This window comes from Patiria miniata, unplaced genomic scaffold (assembly GCF_015706575.1).
Source record: "Patiria miniata isolate m_02_andy unplaced genomic scaffold, ASM1570657v1 HiC_scaffold_27, whole genome shotgun sequence".
NCBI classification, from domain to species: domain Eukaryota; kingdom Metazoa; phylum Echinodermata; class Asteroidea; order Valvatida; family Asterinidae; genus Patiria; species Patiria miniata.
Genome location: NW_024037066.1, coordinates 6138001 through 6162445, shown reverse-complemented (window position 1 = coordinate 6162445; position 24445 = coordinate 6138001). Strand labels below are relative to the sequence as shown.

At 40.9% G+C, this 24445-nt stretch overlaps 3 protein-coding genes across 5 annotated transcripts; 1 reads left to right on the top strand and 2 right to left on the bottom strand.

The window, feature by feature from the left end:
• Positions 1-184: 184 nt before the first annotated feature.
• On the bottom strand, positions 185-5964 carry LOC119734237. The gene is made up of 2 exons (XM_038207612.1): positions 5857-5964; positions 185-4551 (listed from the first exon to the last, which is right to left on the bottom strand). Exon 2 carries the CDS (start codon positions 4249-4251, stop codon positions 1288-1290), a length of 2964 nt encoding a protein of 987 aa, XP_038063540.1. The 5' UTR covers positions 4252-4551; positions 5857-5964; the 3' UTR covers positions 185-1287.
• A 1629-nt stretch (positions 5965-7593) lies between these two features.
• LOC119734236 (anaphase-promoting complex subunit CDC26-like) lies at positions 7594-8621 on the bottom strand. The gene has a single exon (XM_038207611.1). It carries the CDS (start codon positions 8500-8502, stop codon positions 8188-8190), a length of 315 nt encoding a protein of 104 aa, XP_038063539.1. The 5' UTR covers positions 8503-8621; the 3' UTR covers positions 7594-8187.
• Positions 8622-8774: 153 nt separating this feature from the next.
• On the top strand, positions 8775-23427 carry LOC119734235 (U4/U6 small nuclear ribonucleoprotein Prp4-like). Of its 3 annotated transcripts, none has more exons than XM_038207610.1 (16): positions 8775-8897; positions 10230-10383; positions 10705-10781; positions 11171-11243; positions 11881-12005; positions 13808-13890; positions 14167-14260; positions 15311-15405; positions 15616-15674; positions 16489-16612; positions 17956-18045; positions 19667-19789; positions 20594-20701; positions 20982-21100; positions 21574-21623; positions 23129-23427. In XM_038207610.1, the coding sequence occupies exons 2-16, from the start codon at positions 10245-10247 to the stop codon at positions 23270-23272; spliced, it is 1503 nt and encodes a 500-aa protein (XP_038063538.1). In that variant the 5' UTR covers positions 8775-8897; positions 10230-10244; the 3' UTR covers positions 23273-23427. The 3 variants fall into 3 exon arrangements, with proteins under 3 accessions (XP_038063538.1, XP_038063536.1, XP_038063537.1); XM_038207608.1 differs by having other exon boundaries at positions 8775-8930; XM_038207609.1 differs by having other exon boundaries at positions 8775-8930; positions 10227-10383.
• Positions 23428-24445: the final 1018 nt, after the last annotated feature.

Sequence of the window (24445 nt, the reverse complement as noted above, 5' to 3'; positions counted from 1 at the left end):
GTAAATATCTAAATCAGATTATACGAGACCTGTTCGCATAAAGCAGCCAAAATCTTAAACAAATGCTGCGTTATTCAAATCATGAATATTCATGTTGATTCATGTTGATATAAAGATAAGCTGGCGTGCACTTCTGGTTAAAACTCACCAACACTTAGTAAGTTAAGGAACCATGTTGACCGGGTTTTATTACAAGAAAATATTTTGTTTATTCTCTTCATATAATGTAAATTCAAAAAGAAATTATGAATATTACATTATTAAAATCCTTCATTAAAATAACATCAAAACTTTAGTAAAATAGCATAAAATCTAATGACTGAAATAAATAAATTATTTTATTATTAATTACATCTTTTGTTCAGTTCCACTTGTTTAATCTTTCCGTTTGTTTGTTTGTTCTTTGTTCCAATTTGAAAATGCATAAATTAATTGTTTCCCCACAAGATCGGGCTACAAAGCAGCAGCCCCAAAATGACCATATTGATCACTTTTTTGCATAAAAAGCAAGCACGTTACTAAAATGAAGCATGTTTAAGATGAAGCTTATTGAGAAGGTTAGAGATATAAGAAAACCCAAACTTAATAGAATGTGCACGAAAATAAGATTATGCAAATAACCCTCAACCAAACAGACTGCTAAATTAACTGATTAGTTAAACCGATTGACATAACATCAATTTTAGAATGTGTTAAAACATGAAAATGTGGGGTCAGACAACGAATTTGAACGTCTGAAAAGAAGAAACTCATATGAACTACAGGAACGACAGCAAGGAGCTAATTCGCTTCAAATTGGTAACTATCAAGATAAATTTTTTTTTTTGCGAAATTGGCCGGGAAAACCTGTATTACTAAAATCATCTTGGCATTAAATGCATTCGATTTCTATTTTTCTTACAAAATGATTTGTGGCCCATGCTTGCTCATCGCGATTCAACAAAAAAACAATTAAAATTGGACATAAAGACTCGACATTCGCAACTCTGACTAATACGTTTCCAAGACTCGTAATAAACTTTGGGAAATTGCACATTCCAGTTTACATGTTAAATTGCCAAAAATCTGCACATTTGTTAACTGTGCACGTCAGGATTGAGAGCGGAATACATGATAATTCTGTGTGGTTGATGGTTTTCCGTTTTGTAGGGGGGGGGGGGCTCAACCCTCGCTTGCATTTATCTTGGGATGATAGACGAAGGCACTAGGGGTACATTTTGCCTAACGTGGGGCAGCAAGTTTGAATATGTTCCAACAGCAGCATTGTGTGAGGCATAAGCACAGGTGCTATGGGTCTTGGCCCTGTACTCCTTGGGCATTTTTTCTGATGGACACAGGCAGCAGTCTGTGTTGTTGCCTTTTGGGTGGTAATAGTTTGGCGGGCACGAGTTGGAGTGAAATTGGCTGGGAGATTACCGACTGGGGAAGTACAGTTCTAGCAGAAGTCTGTAAAGATGACGGGGCAATAGCCCTTGGGTTGATTGCTTGATATGAAATAGGTCCCGCGGAACTTGACTGGAAAGAAATGCGGAGAGGCTGCGAGAGGGTAGGAATTGGGTTAACAGGTTGATAGGAAACGGGTTGGAGGGAAATAGATTGCGGAACGACGGGCCAGGCAGCAACAGCTTGCTTGGAAATATGTGTAGGCTGGGGAGCTATTGACCGGGGAGCTATTGACCGGGAAGCTATGGACTGTAGAGCTTTAGACCAGGGTGCTATGGACTGGGGACTAGCAAGTCGACAGTGAATAGGCCGACTGGGAATTGACTGGGAGACGTGCGTTTGTGCAGCAATAGGACTGGCATGACTGGTGGAAATGTGTGACGACTGACGGGTAGTAGTCCTTGGGTTGATAATTTGACAGGGAATAGTTCTGGTTGAAACAAGTGTAGACTGGGGAACTACTGACCGGGAGGCAGTAGATTGACTTATCGACTGGGAGACATAGAGTTGTGTAGAACTAAGACTTGTTGGAATATGTGAAGATCGAGGGGCATTAGGCCCAAGGCCGAAAGTTTGACTGGGAGAAGCTTGGGTGGAAATATTGGCAGGTTGTGGAGCAGGATAAGAGCGAGTTGGAGGACAGGGTAGAGGGCGGAGAGAAATGGACTGCGTCACAAACGGTTGGGAAGAAATATGGACAGGTCGTTGGGTGGAAGGTTGAGAGCCTGGAGCTTGATGGGAAATGGGTTGGTTGGAAATGGACTGCGAATCAATGGACAAGCCAGCAATGGTCTGAATGGAAATACCTTGAGGCAGTGGGTCACCGTCAGGCTTGGGCAAAATAGGCAGGGGTGCATTAGGTTTGGGAGCTGTTGATTTCGGGGCTATAGATCTGGGACTTGCATGCTTGATGCCTTTTGAGCTAGAAGCGTTAACAGTTTCTGCAATTTTCTGCGCAGTGCAACCCTTTCTAGCCTTAGAACTGCGGTGACACCTTGAACGCCGATGTTTCGAAACTTTTGTGGCCTCCTTTTTGGTGGAAATGTGCTTTTTTCCTTTTGCATATTTGCCTTTACTTTTGAGTTTTGAAGTTCTCTTCTTGACGCTGCCTCCTACTTTCTTGGCATTAGCGTTCTGACATAATAGAGCATGCTGATTGAATGATTCTAAATCAGGAAATTCCTGCTTGCAGAGTTTACAGCGGAAACCCTTCCACACAAAACCGCATGGAGTAGTACTCTCTGGGACAGGACCATTGGTATTGTTTGTACCACCAACAGCCCCTACAAGTCTTGGTTTTGGTTTTATTTTCCGGTGACCATCCTGCTCAGGAGCAGAAAGATTGTCTAATGATTCATGCAACGGGGCAAAACTGTCATTGCCTTTCAAGGGGCTCTTAAGATGCTCTAGTTTGTGACTTAGCAAATCCCTTTTGAGGTAGAACACATCCTTGCAGAAGGAGCAGGGCCACAACTTGGGCGATGGGCGCCTGTGGCGGAGCAAGTTGTGGGCACACCGATGTCTCATGAGGTAATAGACTCTGGTGAACTGCCGTCCACAGGGGTTGCACACAAATAGCTTCCTGACATTGGTTGTGCAGACAACTGTGTGTTCTGGAACAGTCCGAGGCTGACAATCGACTTCTGAGTTTCCATTCTTAGTTGTTCCATTATGGAACAAGTCAGCTTCTGTGGAAGTGTTTCCTCGGCCATGGTGTTGATTTGTTTCACTCTGGGACTTCAGCCTGCAGTCTAAACTGCGATGTCTATCCAACGCCGAAGATGCCTTAAACTGTTCCCCACAACTACAAACAAGTAGCCCTCTGATGCATAAGTTATCATCATCATGCGTCGGTTGAACCAAGCTGGAACTTGCAGCATCTTCAATCATGTCAACACCAACAGTCTCCTTGTCTTGCTGCATCAAGTTTGAGGAACTTTCTACATCTTCTGTGTTCTCATCGTCACACATCACTTCCTGTTTAATTTTGCTACACTGTAGTGGGCTAAATGAAATTGGGATTCTCACTGGATCCATTTCTTCTTGTTCCACTTCTTGCTTCACTATTGTAGACCGCAACAATGTGTCTTCATCAACAACAGTCTTGTCGTTTCCATCATCATGCTGTGCCTGGTCTGATGGACTATTAGTATTAGTCCGAACTGAATCCTGCTGAGCTGCTGGTGTAACTGAGTCTCCCTCCACTTGTTCGTTTCCATTATCAGTAGGGTGCTGAGCAACACTTGGCAGCCTATCTGCTACAGCAGAGGCCTCTTCCTGTGGCAAACAGGTATCTTCTCTTCGCTCCTTGTCATTCACACGTGTACCTTTGGAGAGAGCTCTGCTGCAGCCGCTGCAAACATCTTTCTTGATGGGTTTGCCAAGTGCACGTATCTCATATTTTGACAACAGGCCGACTTTGAAAAACAGATCACCACACCGAGAGCAAGTACTAAATCTGGCACCGATGTGCACAAGAAAGTGTCCTGTGGACTCTCTCCGACTCTTGAAGGCTTTGCTGCACAGCTGACACACAAACGGTTTCTTGGAGTTCATTTTCAGGAATTTTCCAAGATTCAAGTTATGTTGTTCCATCACTGTATCAGGTGTGCACTCCGAATTTGATACCGGGACGGGACAAGGATGTTCCTTCAGATTTTGAACAGTTTCAAAATGCTTGCCACGTGAAACACAGCCAAATGGCGTAGTTTCTGTGTTCTGCAGTGTGGGCTGTTGTTCACGTTGTTTGTTAATGTTTTCGGCAGACAGTACCCTGGTAAGTTCTAATCCATCATCAGTGCTTTCCATGTCCGTGTTTACAAACTACCATTGCTTTTGATACGTGAATTGGTTGTGATTGTGAGGTTCATCAACATGAAACAGTCTGCAGGATTATCTGTCTCGGTGTTGTTTGTGGCCACACGCATGCTCCGTAGGACACACTTGCTGGGGCAGTTACCATACCGAGTCGGAGGACAGACTTCACTTGATCACTGAAAATTGTTGCTGACTACTTCTCCAAGTCACTCTTTTCAACACTTTGTAGACAACCATTCGCCGTAAAAAAAACTGGTCACTGGAGCAGAGAAGTATGTTTCCTGCACCAGGCTGTGAAGAGAATACAATTTGTGATATAATTATTTATAGGGGGAAGGGGGATACCTTTTTAATAACATAACTGGTGATTGAGCCGTTATAAATATGTGGTTTAACACCAGCTGGGACCTGGTCACTGATAAATGGCCCGAGCACAATGGGAATAGGTAAACTTACTGGTAACAGAGTTTGTGTGGTTTAGGACACCTTTTTCTGTTAAGTTTTTATACATGTAGTGTTTTTAATAGTTCCACTCAAAATGACTTTTGCAACCTCAAACAATCTTTTTTAAGCTCTGATAAGCCTAGTTTTTCATAATGTTCAACAGTACTACTACAAGTCAAACAAATGAGAATATTTTATCTGATGTTCTTGTCATGCTTGTCCTAACCTAGCCCCATAAATGTGGCCTATTTACTGGACTGCCTCCGTAAACATAGGCCACACATCCACATGTACAAAAACGTGTCGCACTTTGCCAAATTTTGATTTCACATTTAGGCTTAGTTTGCAGGGTTTTTTTGCTTTAGAAGCATACTCACCCTCATTTATAGGCTAATCAGAAAGTGCTGCCTTTTTCAGATGTCTAATTTTTGTGAAAGTTCATGTTGAAATTTTGATACGCAAACGTGTGCAAATAAATCTGAAAATTTCACGAAAAATAGACATCTGAAAAAGGCAGCACTTTCTGATTAGCCTATAAAGAGGGTGAGTATGCTTCTAAAGCAAAAAAAACCTACAAACTAAGCCTAAATGTGAAAATCAAAATTTGGCAAAGTCGACACGATTTTTGTACATGTGGATGTGTGGCCTATGTTTACGGAGGCAGTCCAGTAAATAGGCCACATTTATGGGGCTATGGAGAGCCAAGACAATTTCTAAGTATTTTTTTACAAAATTGGAAAAGTTTCTGTGTCCCAGATTCATGTCTTATCATCATTTTGCAATGACTAGGGCCAGGGGCCTAACCTTCAACTTTTCAAGGCTTCATCATTGAGATGATATGAAAAAAAGTGGCGCCAGGTTGCAACATTTATTCCCGAGGTATTAAATGTCCCCCCCCCCCATTTCAAAATTGACAATCGCCACGCATTGGGTGAGGCATCCCAGGGCAGCCTAGCCCCCCCCCCCCCCCCCCCGGGGGGGGGATGATTGATAGGCGCATTACGTACGTCCGGAAATTGGGCATGTTGGGCGTCTCAGTTTGCTTCAAGTTCCATTGTTGTTACGCATGCCCTTTGTCAGTTTAGTTTCGTCAAAATTAAATGCTAATTTCCTCTTATGAAAATTGTTTACCCTTCATTTCTGAAATCCTACCTTTTCAAATAGATTGCCACTAAAATAAAAAAGTCGTCTTCTTTTTCAACACAAAAATGAACATGATCGACATCACAGCCCGATCTTATTTTGTGCGCGAAGTCGAAAATATGAAAGTTAGACTGGTCTCCAGTCCTGCGTTTGTGACACACTAGACTTCGAATGTAGGGCCGGGTGGGGAGGCAGGGGCGGAGGTTAATAGGGGATTGGGGGGGGGGGGAGGGGGTGATGTATCATGTATGTATGGCGCCATGCCCACTCACCAAGGAACACCCCAATAAACATTTTCATAAAACTTCGTCCCCAACCCCCTCCCCCGGCAGTGACCGGGGCAAGATTTTGCTTTGGAAAGCCCTTCCCAGAAGACCATGTAGTTGATGTAGAACGTGTACTTGATGTTTTAAGGCCCCCCCCCCCCCCTGCTGTGACCTCTCTTGTTGCCCTTTACTTGGTGTTTTTTATTTACAACACGTAGTTCATGTTATTGATGAGAACAGGTAGTTCTTCATTTATTTTTTTTTTTTAAATATTAGGAAGTTGGTAGTGTTTTAATTTTCAAAACTGCAAGTAATAATAATAATACAGGACACACAATTAAAATATAAGTTTATTTAAATACTGCAGACATTGTTTTTTAGCAGAAAATGTTAATAATATTCTTCATAAGGCAATCAAGAAAGTAACCAATCCTTTTTTGCAATATTTCAACATGTACGTCTTAATTGTACGTGAGTATGCTCAACCAAAACGTACAAATCATGAAAAGATTTATCTTCTGTTAACTGCCTCTAAAATTGTATTCTCTACTGGTGAAGTAGCAAAAACTAAGCAGGTAGATGCTCACAATTTGCATGTACTTCAGGACAAATCCACAGAATGATAAATCAATGCAAAAAAATTATTAGCTGATGGCCTGTATTTTATTTAAAAATAGATTATTTCTAAAATAATGTTCAACACTTAAACTGTCACCTGCAACTGAAATATTAATTAATGGGTACACAAGAAAATATCAATTTGTCGGAGTATGCACTACACCATGGTGTTTCGAGCTGATTTCTACAACATGAGGTTAAATAATTTCTCTTTTTTTCTAAAATCTTTGTAGCTACTTTTCTGCGAAAAAAATAAGCCAATTTGTGATTATTTATGACCATAATCAAGCACAGTGTACGTCTGAAACTGGAACTTCCCATCATCTAACATTTTTAGTTTGTGATCCGTTTGCATGTATTAAATGTTAGGAAAGATTCCCATATCTGGCCATCACTTGTCACCCTGTGCACAAACCGTATGAGACCGGTCTGAAAATTGCTAAGTGTTTTTTCAGTAAATACTTCAATACTTTCCCTGCTAAATTTGACTTTTTCGGACATACATGTATTATCACTTTCTGATGGCTGATGTGTCACTTATGGGAAAAATTAGCGATGGCCAAATATGGGAATCTTTCCCAATGGGAAGCCGATCCAAACTTTGCTCTTAACAGATGAATCAAGAGGAATTGACCTATCGCTGTTTGCGAGTTAGCCACGCCCCTCAGACAACCCTATGGAGTAATAGTTAAATTTGTGCACTAAGTTTGTTTGTCTCAGAATTTGCGCGTTCCGCGTCCATTTGTATGTCATGTAATTGGAAATTATTTCACAAGCTGCGTTGACGCGATTCTACCGCGATAGGTCAATTGTTAAGTGGGTTGTTTATGACTTTACTTTATCGTTACCCAATAGTAATACAGACATCCATTCATGATTCATGGATGTGGATAAATAGCTAAATGGCTGGTAGCCGTGATATAGCAGGTGGTCCCACTCCCACAACTCAGTCAGTGCAGTGGTAAGTTCTCCTGGTTGTGGAGCCCCTCGCTGTATTAAAGTGGGGTTGGGAGTGTCCAGAAGCGAGGGGGCAGGCTTAACTCCTACTGACGACATGACTCTGGGTACCAGGGTTGCTGCTGTGTTCGTAGTATGGGCTTCATGCGCGCACAAGCGAGGGCGCTTTTGACCAGTTTGATAGCCCAGTGGACGGGACACACCATGTGCACATACTCGTTCGTGTGCATCTGGCACAAGGTGCATGTAACGTAAAGAAGCAGAAATGTAGTTTAAGTTTTTACCGCTCCTTCACATACATTTTGTACACACGTCTTCGTGTGAGCATCAGGCGTCATCGGCAATGCATTTGAATGTCTCTCCCAGTGGTTTACTCCCACTCTTCAATTCTTGCCGCTGACAGAGTACTTTTATGCACAGAGCCAAACAATGGATCTGCGTCCGCTAACAGTTTGAAAGGTTTGGCTCAATCATCCGTTATCTGCTGCTCTTTTAAGTTTCATTCTCCGCCTCGGAGTTCCCCAATACGACTGGAAGTTGACGGTGCAGGTCGAGGGTCAAAGCCAATCCTCTGCTGTATCCTTTCTTGACGCGCTTTAGGATCCATGTCCTTGGCACTGTCAGGAACAACAGCCTGGGGTTCCCATGGGGCTCCGGGAGTGACGTCATCTTGACCTTCGACCCCTTGCATCTCAGTTGTACCGTCCAGTTGCTGTTTCTCCCTCCTCTGCTGTTCAAGTTCCTTCTTGAAAGCGTCAAACTCTGAAATGTCGTCGATTTTGAGGGCAATCCTTGTTGGGCCCCTCCTGATCATTTTGAAAAGGAATTGGAAATTGAATTCTCTATCAATCACCAATATAAATTTCAAGCTGAAAAAGCACACTGCACAGTGCAGCTGATGGACTCAAATCTGGCGCCCTCTATGATTTTGAAAACTTTTGATTTCTTAAAAAGTTTTAATAATTATTTTACTTTATTTTTAAACTATAAAAAAATTAAAAATTAAAGGTTGCTGTAAGTATATTAAATATAAATAATCGCCCTTCATATTGAAAATACAGCTTACCGCTGCGTCATTTTAAAAGATCTTGTTTGAACAAGGCAAATAAAAAAACATGGCGCGCTCCACAAAGACTAAATTCTAATAAAACGTTACTAGGTCAGCTAAGGTTTTCACACGTTTTGCTTGAATTTTCCTCGAAGTGCAAGGTATGTTGTTTGAGAACTGACGTAAACTAAAAGGTGGGTGTATAATTGGGAAGGTGCATTCCTTAACTTTAAAGTTACCTACGATTTTGGACGCTATATCGTAACGTTAACGTGGGACCTTAAAATGCGGCCGCTAGATAGAGGGCGCTAGACTGGTATCAAACTATCATACAAATTATGCAAAGAAATGTAGCCCTGTAAGGCTGTATGTACTGTGACTGACTGTAGGCTGTACATAATTACTAGACGGCCTATGTATGACCTATTGGGGAAACTGTTCTGTATCCGGCCACCACTTTGCAATAATTTATTTTAGGGGGGGGGGGGGGGATAGGGGGGACAGGGGAGGTTAGTCAACTTAGTGTGAAAGTAGTCTGAGTAACTTGCAATTGACAGTATAGCTTAGGCCTATCACCTTTCTTAACAATGCAACATGGTCTGGCGATAGTAGGGTCCAAGCTGCATGGCCGGCATCACGCAACACAATCAAATATTTTTCGAAACAAACCCAATAAAAAACACCAGATTTCACCTGCAAAATGGTCACAAAACTATGCCACCGGAGGTACAACTGAAGGTTTAGGTTTAAGGTGGTGGTAAATATGTTAACTTATGTCATGAATGATCTGTATGAAAAGTGAAATTTACCGTTTATTGACGAGGGCTGTCGCGAATACTGCTAGGATGCCATTTTTATTGTAGTTGATGACTGAGAACATAGCAGAGGCCTACATGACTTGAAACAAGTGTGTTGTGTTGGGAGAATATTTAAGGGGCTGCTGGAAGCAGAACAGATCATTTTGACAACATGAGTGAGCAAGCAAATAACTGGAGTTTGATTTGATTGGCCAGAGAAGCGTTGGCAAACCCAACTGCCACTGTCGAATTCTGCAAATAAAGTGCAAGCAGCAGGGACTGATTGCTGCTGCCTCTATTTGTAGGGCATGCCGGAAACCGCTGACTTGGTCTGAGCTCAGCCTGCCAAGTACACTGACTGATCTAGTGTAAGCTTTGGCTTTACTTGGCAAAGCTCGACACCTTTGAGCAAATCGTCCGAGACATCGTGCAGCTTTAGAAGCTACCAGTGAGGATATAAATGACGGCTATTTACAGCTCCAAGAGCATATACCAACTTGATCATTGGCTTAATGCTTCGGCAGAAAAGTCATACAATAATACAAAGGCAGCAAATGGTTCCCTTATCCCCATGATTTTACAGAAAATGAAAATTGTGAGGTGAAAATTGTTGTGCTTGGGGCCAATAAGTGGTTGCTGGATACAGACCTCTTATCCTCTGGTCATACATATTTTCTTTACCCCTATTGTCAGTAGGTCATCGCATCAAATATGTCTGACGACGAAGATGTGCCCGTGGCCAAGAGGTCCAAAATTCATTATGGAACTCTTGAGGCGAGGCTAAGAGAGGAGGAGAGCAAGGGGGCCATTCAGGCTGGAATTGAGTCTGGCAACATCAGCATTGCATCAGGTAAAGCTCGAACTATCGTAAAAATCTAGCAGTACAAATTTGCTAAAACATATAGCCTCATTCTCCTGACATTGAGAACAATGCTCATATGAAATATTAAGAATTTGTGGCTTGCTGTAGTGTCCATTGTGTTCCTTTACAGATCATTACATGGTGAAGGTGGGAATTTGTGTCTATATTTCAGTTTGCAAAGCCCAAAACTACTAGTACAAAAGTTTTGATGACAGAACCAAATGGCCGGCCATCGTCATATTTTTCTTCATCTGACGTTTTTTGCATTACTTTTTTTCTTAAATAGCTATGTTTGATTTTTTTTGTTAGGGGAGACGTTTGACCTCGAAGAGCATGTAAGCGAACAGCGACTTGAGCTTCTCGCTGAATTCGAAAGGAGAAAAAAGGTAAGCTAAATCAGACTACAGGATTTTGATATTTAATGTTTTCCCCTCTGAAGCGATAGAATAATTCCGCATCGTTTTCACTTTTACCCAACAGGCATGCAACTTTTCCTTGGATCCGCTGATTTCCTCGTTTTTTACTTCTCATGAATGCCATTCAAAATTGAAAAACACTGTACAAAGTCTTGGAGTTTCCTTGTTTTTTGTTTCTTCCAAGTTGCATGCCTGTGTACCATAACGAAACATACAACTAGTGAGCCCATGATTGTTTGTGGTTAATGAGATATTTGTAAACGGTTGGTTTAAGTTTATCACTTCAAAGTGATACGCCTGTTTGATTTTATAAGATGGAATTTGTTTGATTTTGTTGGTTTTGCTCTCTTGATTTCCAGCTTCGACAAATCACTGTATCCACCGATGACGCCCAAGTCAAGGCTCAGCTCAGGCAGAGAGGAGAGCCAATATGTGAGTTGAAAGATAAAAAGTACATGTTTATATCCCCTGTCCCATGTGATGAAAGATGAAATCTTCAATTGGATGGAGATGTAAAGCACACTAACTTGCTTAGCGTCAAGAAAGTTTTGCTTCAAAAACAAGTACCAGCTAAATATAACTATTGATTAGTTCACAGCTTGCTATCTTGCTAAGCAGCACCACAAATACCGGTACTACAAATTGACAAAGTCATAGGCCTTTTTTTAACGAAAAACCCCTTTGTAGTTCTGAATGCTGAGGAAATATTTGCGATACAGTGTGAGGGTGACTGCTCTATGTTCCGACACCCCTATGGTCCGACAACTCGCACATAAGATTGTGTTACTCCTGTTTAGGGTGAGGGTAAGGGAGCAGTCAAAACACAGGTGTGTCGGAACATGGCTGTGTAACCCAGTATTAAGGTAAAGGACAAATTGTTTAGTGGAATCTTCATGATAATGTTTGCTTTATGTTCTAAGAAGCAAAGCCATATTTATATACTTACTACTTCTACTTCTGTATTTGGTGGTGGGGGGGGGGGTGACAGTAAGCTTAATCTCAAGGAAGTTCGATTACCGTTTATCATACTAATTGATTTACTGAAAATCTTAATTTTTTTTGACATCAGGTATATTTGGGGAGGATAAGGCAGACAGGAGGGAGCGTTTACGTCAGTTGCTGGCAATGATAGGGGACGACGAGTTAATTCGACAGCAGGACGAAGAACTAGAACGAGAGAAGAAGAAAAAAGAGGTGAGAGAACCAGACTTTAAAATGAAATAATTATTATAATAACGGGTACTTATATTGGGCTGTTAACTGAGATCAAAGCGCTTTGCAATGTTATTATTCCTAAACATTGGGCAATGAAACATTCCAAAGACAATCTCAGCTCCCTAGGGAGTATACAGCTCGATGCTGCCAGTTCGGCGCAAAGCAGCCAAAATCAATCATGATAACCAATCACTGCCCTCACAGGTACCCATTCTCTCCTCGGTGGGAGAAGCAATGAGTGACAAAGTGCCTTACCCAAGAGCACACGCACCATAACCCCAGGCTGGACTCAAACCCACAACCTGCAGAATTACCCGCAGACTACAAAATCAATGCTCCAGACCACAAAGCCACGGCACTCCAATGACATTTACAGTGCATAGAATGAAAATGAGTAACCAGAGCAGTGCTCTGCAAACTGAATTATTTGAACTGCCACTCCACAAGGTTTCAGGGCTGATAAAATCAACTCATTGATTCGGCAGAAGCTAAAGCACTCTATATTAACCCTACCCACCCCAACCCTTCAAAATCCAACTGTGTGTTTTGTTGGAATCTGTTGGAGTGAGTACTGCTCTAGTAAACTAATTATGCTTTACATGGGGTCAGGCATACCACCATAATCAGTTTGGGTGTTGAGTTTACCATATGGTGTTGGATTTTGCAAGATTGGAGAAGGTTCCTAATAAATCACTCAAGGAGGTGAGGGTTAGTAATGAGGAAGCAATATTGGGCAACCTCATATGGATGCCTACATATGTGTCTGAATGTTGTTCCATGAATATGTTAAAAAATTACCCGAAAAAAATGCAACTAGTGCTTGGTTTGGTGGCATTTCACATAAGAGATGCGATTAAGCTAAATGAGTCATTTGTCGGGAACTTTCATTTAGAGATTAAGGCCAAAGTAGGGCCACTTCATCACATCACTTCATCACATCTCTTGGTGTTCCGACTACCATAATGTTTGAACTAAAGATGGTACATGCATGCGGTTTTCACAGCAGTGATGCTGAGATTGTGCTCTTTTCAAATCTGTAAAAAAAAAATTAACCAGGGTCAACAAATGACTCATTTAGCTTGATTGCATCACATATTTGCCACGAGTATGTAAAACAAAGTATCGAATCGGATGCCAATTCTTGGCCTTTCTCCACTTTATTGGTGATATTTAAATTGTAGAGAAAACTCCACTTTCCTGTATTTGTTAAAGGGAATATACAACATTTGCAAACATCGAAAAACAAAACTACCAATTTTTTTACGAAATACCTACTAGGATGTTGGTAAATGACAGTCTAAAGCATCCTGTAAACTTATGACACCTGGTGTAAAGTCATTTTCAAGAAAAGTGGTATTTTTGTATACATTTCCAACAGTGGTCAGCCGACCACCGTTGGAAAAACCGAACTATTTTTCAAATACTGCTCCAAATTTACCATTTTTTTTCAGTCCAAGTTTTGTTTGCTGTTGGTTACATGTTCAGGAACGGGTGCAGGCCAGCTAGACTGGTTCCCTTACCTTACAATTTTCAGGCATCTATAAATTGATCCATTTCATCTTTAGTGGAGTCAGGGAACCAGACTACTTGAACATTTTTGTATTTCTTGGTGTTTCCAGCTTTTTTCGAACACAAAACTTCAAACATGTCAGTGTAACAATATTTGCTCTATTATGCTAACCCCTCAAATAGTTCATTTCTGAAAATTACAGCAAAAACCAATGATGTACATGTACATTCCCTTTAATATGTACAGTACAACATTCTCTGTTTTCTTACAGGAAGAGCAGACCACATGGTACCACGAGGGACCGGACAGCCTCAAGAGGGCCAGACTATGGATTGCGGAATACTCCTTACCAAGGTTCATGATAATTTTAATATTGCACATTTTTTACTCTTGCTTATGGGTTAAGTACAATTTTTATTGACAAATTTTAGTAAAATTTATTTCATACACAATGAATTAACAAAAAGTAACTAGCACATAGCAACTAAATTCTTTAAATTCATGAAATATTTTCAAACTTTTAATTTCTAAAAGCAACTGTGTGTTGCTTTTAATTGTGCTTTCTCCTTTTTTTTGAGTCTGACATTTAAGCAACATATTTCAAACCCTGAATTTTGTCGAATGATTTAGGGCAGAGAAGAGAATACAAGAAGCCAAGCTGGCGAAGAACGTCCCAGAATCCAAGAGGAATGCTAAGACCCAGGAACTACACCGGCATATTAGGGTAAGAGGAATATCTTAACTTTAACTATATCGGATCCTGGGAGAGTTAAAATCCATCTGGAGGTTGGGATGTATTTGTAGGACTTGGCATCAAGTAGCAGATTTCTTGGAATAGCACTAAGACTTTTATTTAAATTTCCAAAGTTCAAGTTTGGAACGGTCTGTTACAGTCTCAGCTATTCATTTGGGGGAAAATGTGCATAAAGCTTTCAAATACTAATCAACTATGGTAAAACTGGGGTGGTGACCATGTTAGGCCAAAAAAAAAGACTCCGGTTTCTGGTATGCGCGCGCGTTGCCATAGCCATGTGCGTTGGCAAAATGAAATAGTTTTTTTTTTAATGAAAGATGATGTCTCAAAACCGCCAAACTCACTGGTTTGACTGGAATCCTGCTGCTCCACAACTTTAGCATCTTTTTAGATGGGGTTACGATCAAGTATAAGCTTTATGTGGCCTCTCTGGACTCCCATATATTTGCACTAAGTTAAGTCAGGCACCATTTGCAGGCATCAGCCGACATATGAAGAAAAAAAAACGGTAAAAAATACCAAAAAGCCGCGTCGCCGCACCACTTTTGGGGCAAGCTCCATACCAGAAACCGGAGACTTTTTGGGGGGCCTTATATCGTTATACCTGTTTTATTTTAAAGCATCATGCCCAAATAGCATTCCAATGCTCAGAACCCTCTTAAACAACCAAAGGGGTCAAAGCAAACATTATTTTGGTTACTCTGAGCAAACCTCTTGTACTTGATCTACAAGTCAGAAAACATTCCCCAGCTTCATGGTAAAACCCATGTATGAAATACTGGTTACTAATAGGTACATGAAGTAGATAGTAGTGTGCATGCACATTCAACACTCGTTCGTAACTTTCTTACCTAACAGGAATGATACAGACACACAACAGAACTATAAGCAACAAATTTAAAAGAAGCTGCTCAAATTTGAAGATAGTCATCGTATTCGTTTCCCTTGAACAAGCCTTATAAACAATAATATTTGTTATTCGCTTCTTACTGATATTTTGTGTTCCAATTTGTGTTACAGTCGCTTACAGCAATAGCAAGCCAGATTGGGGATACGCGTCCTATTTCTTACTGTCAGTTCAGTCCCAACTCTAAACTCCTAGCCACTTCATCGTGGTGAGTATGCAAAGCTTACCTTGACTTGATCATCAACCAAACAAAAAAACAATTTTGCGTAATGTTGCATGTATTGAATTTTGAACACAGAAACAGAAGTCTGGTTAATCCAGCAGGCAATACCAAAATGTATTTGTGTCCTTTAACAGCATAACAGTTTTGCAAATTTACCTTAACTGTTTCATCAAAAGTTTGCCTTTTTTACTGCAGGAGTGGACTCATCAAGTTGTGGTCTGTCCCAGAGCTGAAAGAAATCAGAACTCTCAGAGGTGAGTGGTCACCGACAAGCAATAAAGCACTTTATGTCTGCAGCTGATCTTATGAAACAGTGCGCAACTTACGCATGCTTAGTGCTTGCGCCATAAAAATCTTAAACAGATGTCGAGACAAACTCCACGGAATCAGACAGGGACGAATACCCAATCCACGTGTCAGCCTGTGCAGGGCTTGAGCCCATCTGGCTTGGGTTGAAGGCAGCAGAAGCACTAGCACACCAACCAGACTCGCCCCTTAAACCCCTTACCCCATCATTTGCAGCTAACTGAAAAGTAACTGGCGTAATTATTGTAGAAAAACATTCTTGGTTGAAAGATAGTAAGGGGACTAAACTCCCTTTCAAATAGTTCTTTCTGGCAAGCTGTCGTTTTGAAGAAATCAACAAAAGAAAGCCTTTCCAACGGTGCTTCTTAAGAAGCACCGTAGGAAACTCAAATTAGTATTTCGTTTCATTATTCGGCGAACACCCAAGCATTGGCACGACGCACACGCATGCGCGGTTGCTATAATTCGTCGGATCAGTGCGCGACATCGCGTAGCTGCAATTGGCTCGGTGAGAACGTGTATCAGACGCTGAATTCAGGCCCAATTCAAAACATGATTCAAAAACTTTTGATTTGAAATCGAGATCCTAGAATGTTGTTTTTCTCGGAATATACAGCTGAAGCTAAGCTGAAACTTCGTCAGGTTAGTTGTTCAGTACCCTTCTTTAGATTTCGAGCACTTTTGTTGCTTCAAACGAACAAAATGCACAAATTACAAATGATGGACTATACCTTTAATACTTTATTTGGTTTCATATTACAGGGCACAACCACAATGTCGGTGCCGTAGTGTTCCATCCGCAAGCCACGTTATCCTTAGATGACGCTGCTTGCTGTATGGCATCCTGTGCTGCTGATGGCAGTGTCAAGCTCTGGAATCTACAGAGGTATTGCACAAAGGACAGATGGGATGTTCCATTCCACTCCGCTTCTCCTCACAGAATGGAACATTCCATCTGATGGAATGTTCCATTCCACTCGGCTTCTCCTCACAGAATGGAACATTCCATCTGTCACCGAATGAAATTACTCCTTCCATTGCACGAAAGTGAAACATTCATTATTTGTATAAATACAGTGCCAGAATATATCCTTGTCATCTGAGTGGTAATAGTGTGACTGGCAGTGGAACTTCTATTTACCATGGAATTGAACTTCTATATTTGCCGCGTGGCTGGGCCATGTGTTGGGACGAATAATTCAATGACATGTGATCAACAACCCACCAATAAGATGACCGGGATTTATTCAGGCGTTGTATAATCTTTATTATATAACCGACATTCAGATCCTTGTCATTTGATTGGTAGAACTCACATCACGTGACATTCATTATTGCTCCCATTCACGCCGCGGCTCAAAAAGTACTATCCGCCCATGGGGAATGGGAAATACTATTGAACAGTTAGGATCATGAGTTGATGCAGTATTTGTGTGCAAATGCATGCTGGTGTGCGTGTTCAGCATTGCGCGTAGCGCGTATTGTTCCAAAGAGCCAGCGCTACAGCGTTGGGTTCAAACATTTTCGTGAAGGGGTGGTTTGGAAGAGAGAAATACATTTTCCTCCAGTTTTGTATTGAAATAAAAGTTCAAATATATCAAATGACAAGGATCTATATGTCAGTTATATAAAACAAATATTGAGTGGCTTTAAATTGTGAAATGGGAGAAATATTATCGCTTGGTAAAATTGGACATTTCCAGTTCACTCGGCTTCGCCTCGTGAAATGGAAAAGTCCAGATTTTACCTTGTGATAATATTCCTCCCATTCCACGCTGAGCCACTCAATATTTGTATACTATTTCACACTTTTTCATACTGGCATTCCAAGGCGGCACTAAACCAAATCATTCCATAGATTTGAATCAATTACATGAAAAGTTCAGTGTTTGAAATGGTTTATTACAGGATTGACTGCAATCCATGGAAAATCAATTCAAAACGTTTGCCTGAAATAGTTGGGTACGACTCTGTTGGCAGATTGAAAGAACAACGTCAGAACCTAGTCAATGGAAAATTAGTTCATAAAGTTCTCCTGGCTTGGGCAAACTTTATTTGGGCCGACCTGAGTTGGTCGTTACCAGTTTGGTCCCACGCAACTCTGGAACGCTTGTTTAAAACAGGTTTCACATAAATAAATATAACAGGCTTATCTCTGTTAACAAAAAGAATGCCATTTTTCAACGTGCACCCATTTTGTTATGTATTTTGGGGGTCTTTTCTTGATAGTGATGAGCCAGTTGCAAACATTGAGGGTCACGCTTCAAGAGTAGCACGTCTGGCTTATCATCCGTCAGGGAGGTTTCTGGGAACAACCTGGTAAGTATCGTTTCGGTTTGCGGTAACACCATGTGGTAATAACTACTGCTTAGAAGATATTTAGTTCTGAAAAGAACTTGTCCTGCTTATTATCAACTTTCGCTAAGTAGTTTTTGTTCTGATAAGAACAGTCCTGCTGTAAGTTCTAAAAGAACTTGTCTTTGGTCTCAACGTTTTGACTAGCCTGCTCTAGTCATCTAGCCTGCTCCAGGACTGTTATCAGAACAAAAACTACTTAGCGAAAGTTGATAATAAGCAGGACAAGTTCTTTTCAGAACTAAGTATCTTCTAAGCAGTAGTTATTACCACATGGTGTTACCGCAAACCGAAACGATATTGATACTCCACCATGCAAAGCCTCAAATCTTAAACCTGGTAAGTGTTGAGAGATCTGCTACGGTTTGTTTGGTTTAATACCGAATCAAATTGATTCTGTAGCGGATGAATAAACGCACATCAGTAAGAACGTCCATTGAGGAAATTGTGCATCTGTGTAAGTAAAATCCCAACCAAACCTACATTTATCTCTGACTGTAAAGTGCGCCTATTGCTGATTCACTTTTTTTTTGTAGTTGGCGCTTTGAAGTGGTTGTGACATTACATATGATGTAAATGGACTCAAGGCCTTTAATTAACCTATCGCGGGCAGAATTCTGTCAACGCAGCTAGTTGTCCAATTACACGATATACAAATGGACGCGGAACGCGCAAAATCTGAGACAAACAAATCTTCACGTACAAAATTCCATAGGGTTGTCTTAGGGGTGTGGCTAACTCGCAAACGGCGATAGGTCAATCGTAAACCCCAACAGTGAAATATTGGGATTAAGATTACTTGTGTTCCATTGCTGCCTACACTCGGCGCTTTCTTGCGCACAGATGCCTTTGGTTTTTGATGAAAATGGGTTGTTTGTTCTCTGTCAAACACACGCAATGGGCTCGTATGCACTGTTCCCTTCAAATACTGGCTCTCGTCACCCAGAGCCATTAAAGCCAGAGTCCATCATTTGCAGCTATCCAAAAAGTAATTGGTGTAATTATTGTTGAAAAACATATGTGGTTGAAAGATAGTAAGGGGACTAAACTCCCTGTGAAATGATTCTTTCTGGCAAGCTGTCATTTTGAAGAAATCAACGAAAGAAAGCCTTTCCAACGGTGCGTCTTAAGAAGCACCGTTGGAAATTTCCGTTAGTAGTTCATTTTTTTTTATTTGGCGAAGTGCGCGCAAGCGTTGACACGAAGCACATGCGTGCGTGGTTGCTATAATTCATCGGATCGGTGCGCGACATCGCGTAGCTGCAATCGGCTAGTGAGAATGTGTCTCAGACGCTGAATTCAGGCCCAATTCAAAACATGATTCAGCAACTTTTGACTTTAAATCGGGATCCTAGAATGTTGTTTTTCTCGAAATGTACAGCTAAAGCTGAGCTGAAACTTCATCAGGTTAGTTGTTCAGCACCCTTCTTTAGATTTTGAGCACTTTTGTTCAAACGAACAAAATGCACAAATTACAAATGATGGACTATACCTTTAACTGGTCCTATACAGTGTCTGTGTTACACCTTGAAACTCTTGCATTGTGTTGATAAATATGCCTTGCCTGTCTTATTTTTTCTTAAAGTTTTGACATGTCTTGGCGTCTTTGGGATCTGGAAGCACAAGAGGAGATTCTCCACCAAGAAGGGCACAGCAGGGCGGTGTACTCCATTGCCTTCCAGGGTGATGGCTCACTGTGTGCCACGGGGTATGTCACTATGTCTGGCTCTATGTCTGGCCAAGTTTGGGCAAGGACCATTAGTCGACTAGTGGTTGATTTGTGACGTACCTTACGCCTGCGCACTAATAGCAACGTGCGAACGTCTCTCGTCAAACGCTGGTCAAAATGTCATCGCAAAACTTCTGGATCCTGGCTCTCTGCTAGCGTTATGAATTCGCGTGGTTATTGGTTACCAGCGAAGCAACCAACCCCAGTAGGCTGGTTCCAAATAGTCGACTAGCGTAGTCAACCATTGTCGACTAGACAGAGTTTGGGCAAACGTTAGTTAACCATTGGTCAACTATAGTCCTTGCGCGAACTTGGCCTCTGTAAGACTCTCATGCAGTGTTTTTGTGTGAGATCTTGAAATGATGGAGAAAAAGTCTCCCCTAACATCTTTTCAGAATGCATAAAACTTGAAGGAACACAAGGGGTTTTTTTTGGGGGGGGGGGTTTGGTAATTGTTTTTCTAGAGGTAAATTTTTTAACATCTGCACTGCACTCATTTCTTATCCAACCTAATTTTCTTTTTTACATTGGTGTGTTTTTCGGGGTGGCTGTATTAGAATTATTTTCTTGACAGAAATTTAAAAATTAATCTGACAATTGTATCTTTTGTCTATCACTAGAGGATACCATTCTGAGGAGATATATCTATTTTTTAAATCATTTTGTCTCCAACTGGCTGATTTTCTATGTTTTATTTCAGCTTATCCAGTTTTTTGTCCCTGTTAAAAACATAAATGAAGTTAATATTTCTATGAATGTGATTGTTTGGATTTTGTTACACAGTGGTATGGATGCGTTTGGGCGGGTCTGGGACCTGAGAACTGGCCGATGCATCATGTTTCTGGAGGGCCACCTCAAGTCTGTCCTGGATGTCAACTTCTCCCCAAACGGGTAAGATTACCACCTACCATACTACTAAAAACAATCCTGATCCCATTCTCAGCATGCAGTGTGCCCTTCCCACCTGTCAAGCAGTGCTGATTGGCCAATTAGATTACGACTTTTGTCTAAAATTAAGAATGTGTACGACATCAGTATAAGCGTGGTACCACCTCAATGATATTGACCATTCAATTTTACCTCATTTAGAAGAATACCCAACGGGTATTTTATTTTATATTGGCATTTTGTCTTTTGGCTGTACATTTTGAATTTTTTGGTATTACCATAGTTACCACCTAGCAACGGCAAGCGAAGACCACTCAGTCAAGATGTGGGATTTGAGGCAGCGCAAGTGTGTCTACACAATACCAGCCCACAACAACATAGTCTCGGGAGTCAAATTTCAGGGTATGCCATCAACTTTTTGGTGTTCTCTTCTTTATCCAAAAGTTCTTACTCTATTTCCTTGACCCTTAACCCTCCAAATCCTTCAAAATCCACTCATACAGGATTTTGTATTATGGAGAAAGGCAGGAATTTCCCTTTTCCAACATTTTGTATTATATTTTGTTTACCCCTCCCAAATCCTTCAAAATCCACTTGTAGGTTTTGGAGGATGTTGTTGGATTGAGGAAGATAGAAATCTCCCTATTTTCCCAAACATTTCTTTTTTTTTTATTTCCTTAACCCTCCCAGATCTAAAAAATCCTTTTGTAGGGTTTTGTAGGTTTTTGCAGGATTGAGGAAGGTAGAACCAAGACACCATTACCTCATGTAGGATTTGATGTTCAGTGAAAGTCAGAATGTACAGAAAGTGAACAGAGATAGATTTTGAAGGATTATGGAAGGTTTCTAATAATTTTCTTCCTGTTCCCACACAGGATCTTCAGGGGACTACCTAATCAGCTGCTCATATGACAACACAGCAAAGGTAAATGAAACTGCAACTCTCCTTGTTTTTGTTTCATAGTCTTCCTACTTTGCGAAACTTACAACCCATTTGTTATTCTACTGAGATTTAGTAATACCCAACAAGTGACCCTTAATCAGTAGACCATGCCGCATTTGTTTACAAAATTGGATGTTATGGTCACGTGATGCCAACTTTCATCAAACTGTTCTCTCCTGCACTGCACGTGCATCTCTTGAAATTGGAGTGGTTTAAAGATATAGTCCATCATTTGTAATTTGTGCATTTTGTTCGTTTGAAGCAACAAAAGTGTTCAAAATCTAATGAAGGATACTGAACAACTAACCTGATGAAGTTTCAGCTCAGCTTCAGCTGTATATTCCGAGAAAAACAGCATTCTATGATCTCAATTTCAAATGAAAAGTTGCTGAACCATGTTTTGAATTCAGCGTCCGAGACGCGTTCTCACTGAGCCGATTGCAGCTATACGCGATGTCGCGCACTGATCCGACGAATTATAGCAACCGCGTGTGCGTCGTGCCAATGCTTGTGCGCGCTTCGCCGAATAACAAAACAAACTACTAATTTAAATTTTCCTACGGTGCGTCTTAAAGCCTTCTTTCGTTGATTACTTCAAAATGACAGCTTGCCAGAAAGAATAATTTCACAGGGAGTTTAGTCCCCTTACTATCTTTCAACCAAGTATGTTTTTCAACAATAATTACGCCACTTACTTTTTGGATGGCCGCAAATGATGGACTATAGCTTTAAAAGTATTGACATAAACTGTTTAATGTGGGCAAAACAACATGCAAAAGATGCTGAAATGTTTTAGTTGCCTGTCGGTTGCCTGACTGAGTGACATGGTCTATACTTGGCAGTTTTTGCCAGCTGCTTGTCCTCTGAAATGAGTCACTGACTAAGTCACTGACTGACCGACCGACTGACTGAGTCATGACTGAGTCACTAAAATGAGTCACTGACTAAGTCTTGACTTAGTCCCTAAAATGAGTCACTAACTGAGTCATGACTGAGTTCCTAAAATGAGTCACTAACTGAGTCATGACTGAGTCCCTAAAATGAGTCACTGACTGAGTCATGACTGAGTCCCTAAAATGAGTCACTAACTGAGTCATGACTGAGTCACTAAAATGAGTCACTGACTGAGTCATGACTGAGTCACTAAAATGAGTCACTGACTGAGTCATGACTGAGTCCCTAAAATGAGTCACTAACTGAGTCATGATTGACTGACTCCCAGAGTCAGAATGACCGACTCCCCATGTCACTGACTGACTCACTGACTCCCCGACTCCTGCACTCCCCGACTGACTGACTGGCTCCCTCCCCCGACTGAGTCACTCCCCGACTGACTCCCCAAGTCACTGACTGACTGACTCCCCGACAAATTAACTCATCGGGAACATTGTACGAGTAATTGTCATTCTTTCTACAAGGTAAGGGTCAAACTTCTACCACTGGAAGTTTCTTTTCTGAGTAATTTTTGTCTCTGGTCCCCCTAACAGGTCTGGGCCCACCCCGGCTGGTCCCCCCTGATCACATTAGCAGGCCATGACAGTAAGATCATGGCCGTGGATATCTCCAACAATCAGCAGTACATTGCCACGGCATCCTTTGACCGAACCTTCAAGCTGTGGGCATCTGAGTAGGGTAAACCATTGTGAGCCGTGTTCGGCTGCTTCTCAGTAACAAAGTGTTAGTTAAGATTTGGGACTGCCTTGTTTTTCCAGGATTTTGAGTAAGATCTGTCTGAAAGTATGCCAGACGATATAACCAGAAACCTACAGAGCATGATCAGGCCAACTAGTAATTCTTCAGATTTCCATAGGGCCAAAAAAATGAGGTTTTTAGAATATCACCAACAAAGTTTAAGGTCTACTTTGAATTTTGTTTTTCTCAACATTTTTCGGCACCTGAAAGACAATGTAATTTCATTTTTAAGCATCAGATTAAATTGGTACGTTAAAAGACAAACATTTTTCATGAACCAGACAGAAGTTAATTTCTTATTATACAAATCGATATTAGGTTTTGCCCTTCACTGACGTATAAACACTGTATACTCAGTGTGTTACCTCCCGAGTGAAAGTTAGAAAAAATCACTGGGATGAGAACCCACGACCTCCTGCTTTCTAGTGCAGATGTCTTACCACTCGACCACCAAGCTTGCGGGATAGGTTTGCTGGTTCGAATCTGATGTACATGTAAGCAGGAGGTCGTGGGTTCGAGTCCCACCCGAGTGATTTTGCCCAACTTTCACTCGGGAGGTAACACACCGAGTATATAGTGTTTATACGTCGGTGAAGGGCAAAAACCTAATTATTTACATCATCCCGATGCAAATTCATCTTATTAATAGTTCTTATGATAGGTTGTTGGGGTGGGGGTTTTTGGGGGGGGGGGGAGATACTGACCTTAAAATCTATAATGGTTCCCCAATTTCCTTTGTTATATAGAAAATTTCAGTGGATTTTAAATAGAATATTTGGATCACTTTTGGTTTTCATCTAGTAAATGATTTTTAAACGACTGTACCTTGGAATACACCCTGACTGTACAAACACCTGTTTTAAATTCATGGAAGTATAACACCATTTTGTTTGGTATGTTTTCTTAATAAAAAAAAGTCTGCAAAAGCATCCCTCACGTGATAGCACTTTTGTTTAAATTATGTCGAGAGTCTGAACAAATTTAGAGGCAAACAATCACTGCACACACACATATTCGACTCTATACAGAAACATAAGTATTTATTCAACATTTGTGTACATTTTTTACATTGTTATTCAAACGTGTAGTTTATTATTTTTATATTACAAATA

What these genes read in the sequence shown, in the direction of transcription:
- LOC119734237 (XM_038207612.1), bottom strand. Translation starts at nt 4,251, where the DNA reads ATGGAAAGCACTGATGATGGATTAGAACTTACCAGGGTACTGTCTGCC.
- LOC119734236 (XM_038207611.1), bottom strand. Translation starts at nt 8,502, where the DNA reads ATGATCAGGAGGGGCCCAACAAGGATTGCCCTCAAAATCGACGACATT.
- LOC119734235 (XM_038207610.1), top strand. Translation starts at nt 10,245, where the DNA reads ATGTCTGACGACGAAGATGTGCCCGTGGCCAAGAGGTCCAAAATTCAT. An exon ending in GCGGAATACTCCTTACCAAG is followed by an intron (nt 13,891 to 14,166) that starts GTTCATGATAAT and finishes CGAATGATTTAG; the next exon opens with GGCAGAGAAGAGAATACAAG. An exon ending in CATATGACAACACAGCAAAG is followed by an intron (nt 21,624 to 23,128) that starts GTAAATGAAACT and finishes TCCCCCTAACAG; the next exon opens with GTCTGGGCCCACCCCGGCTG.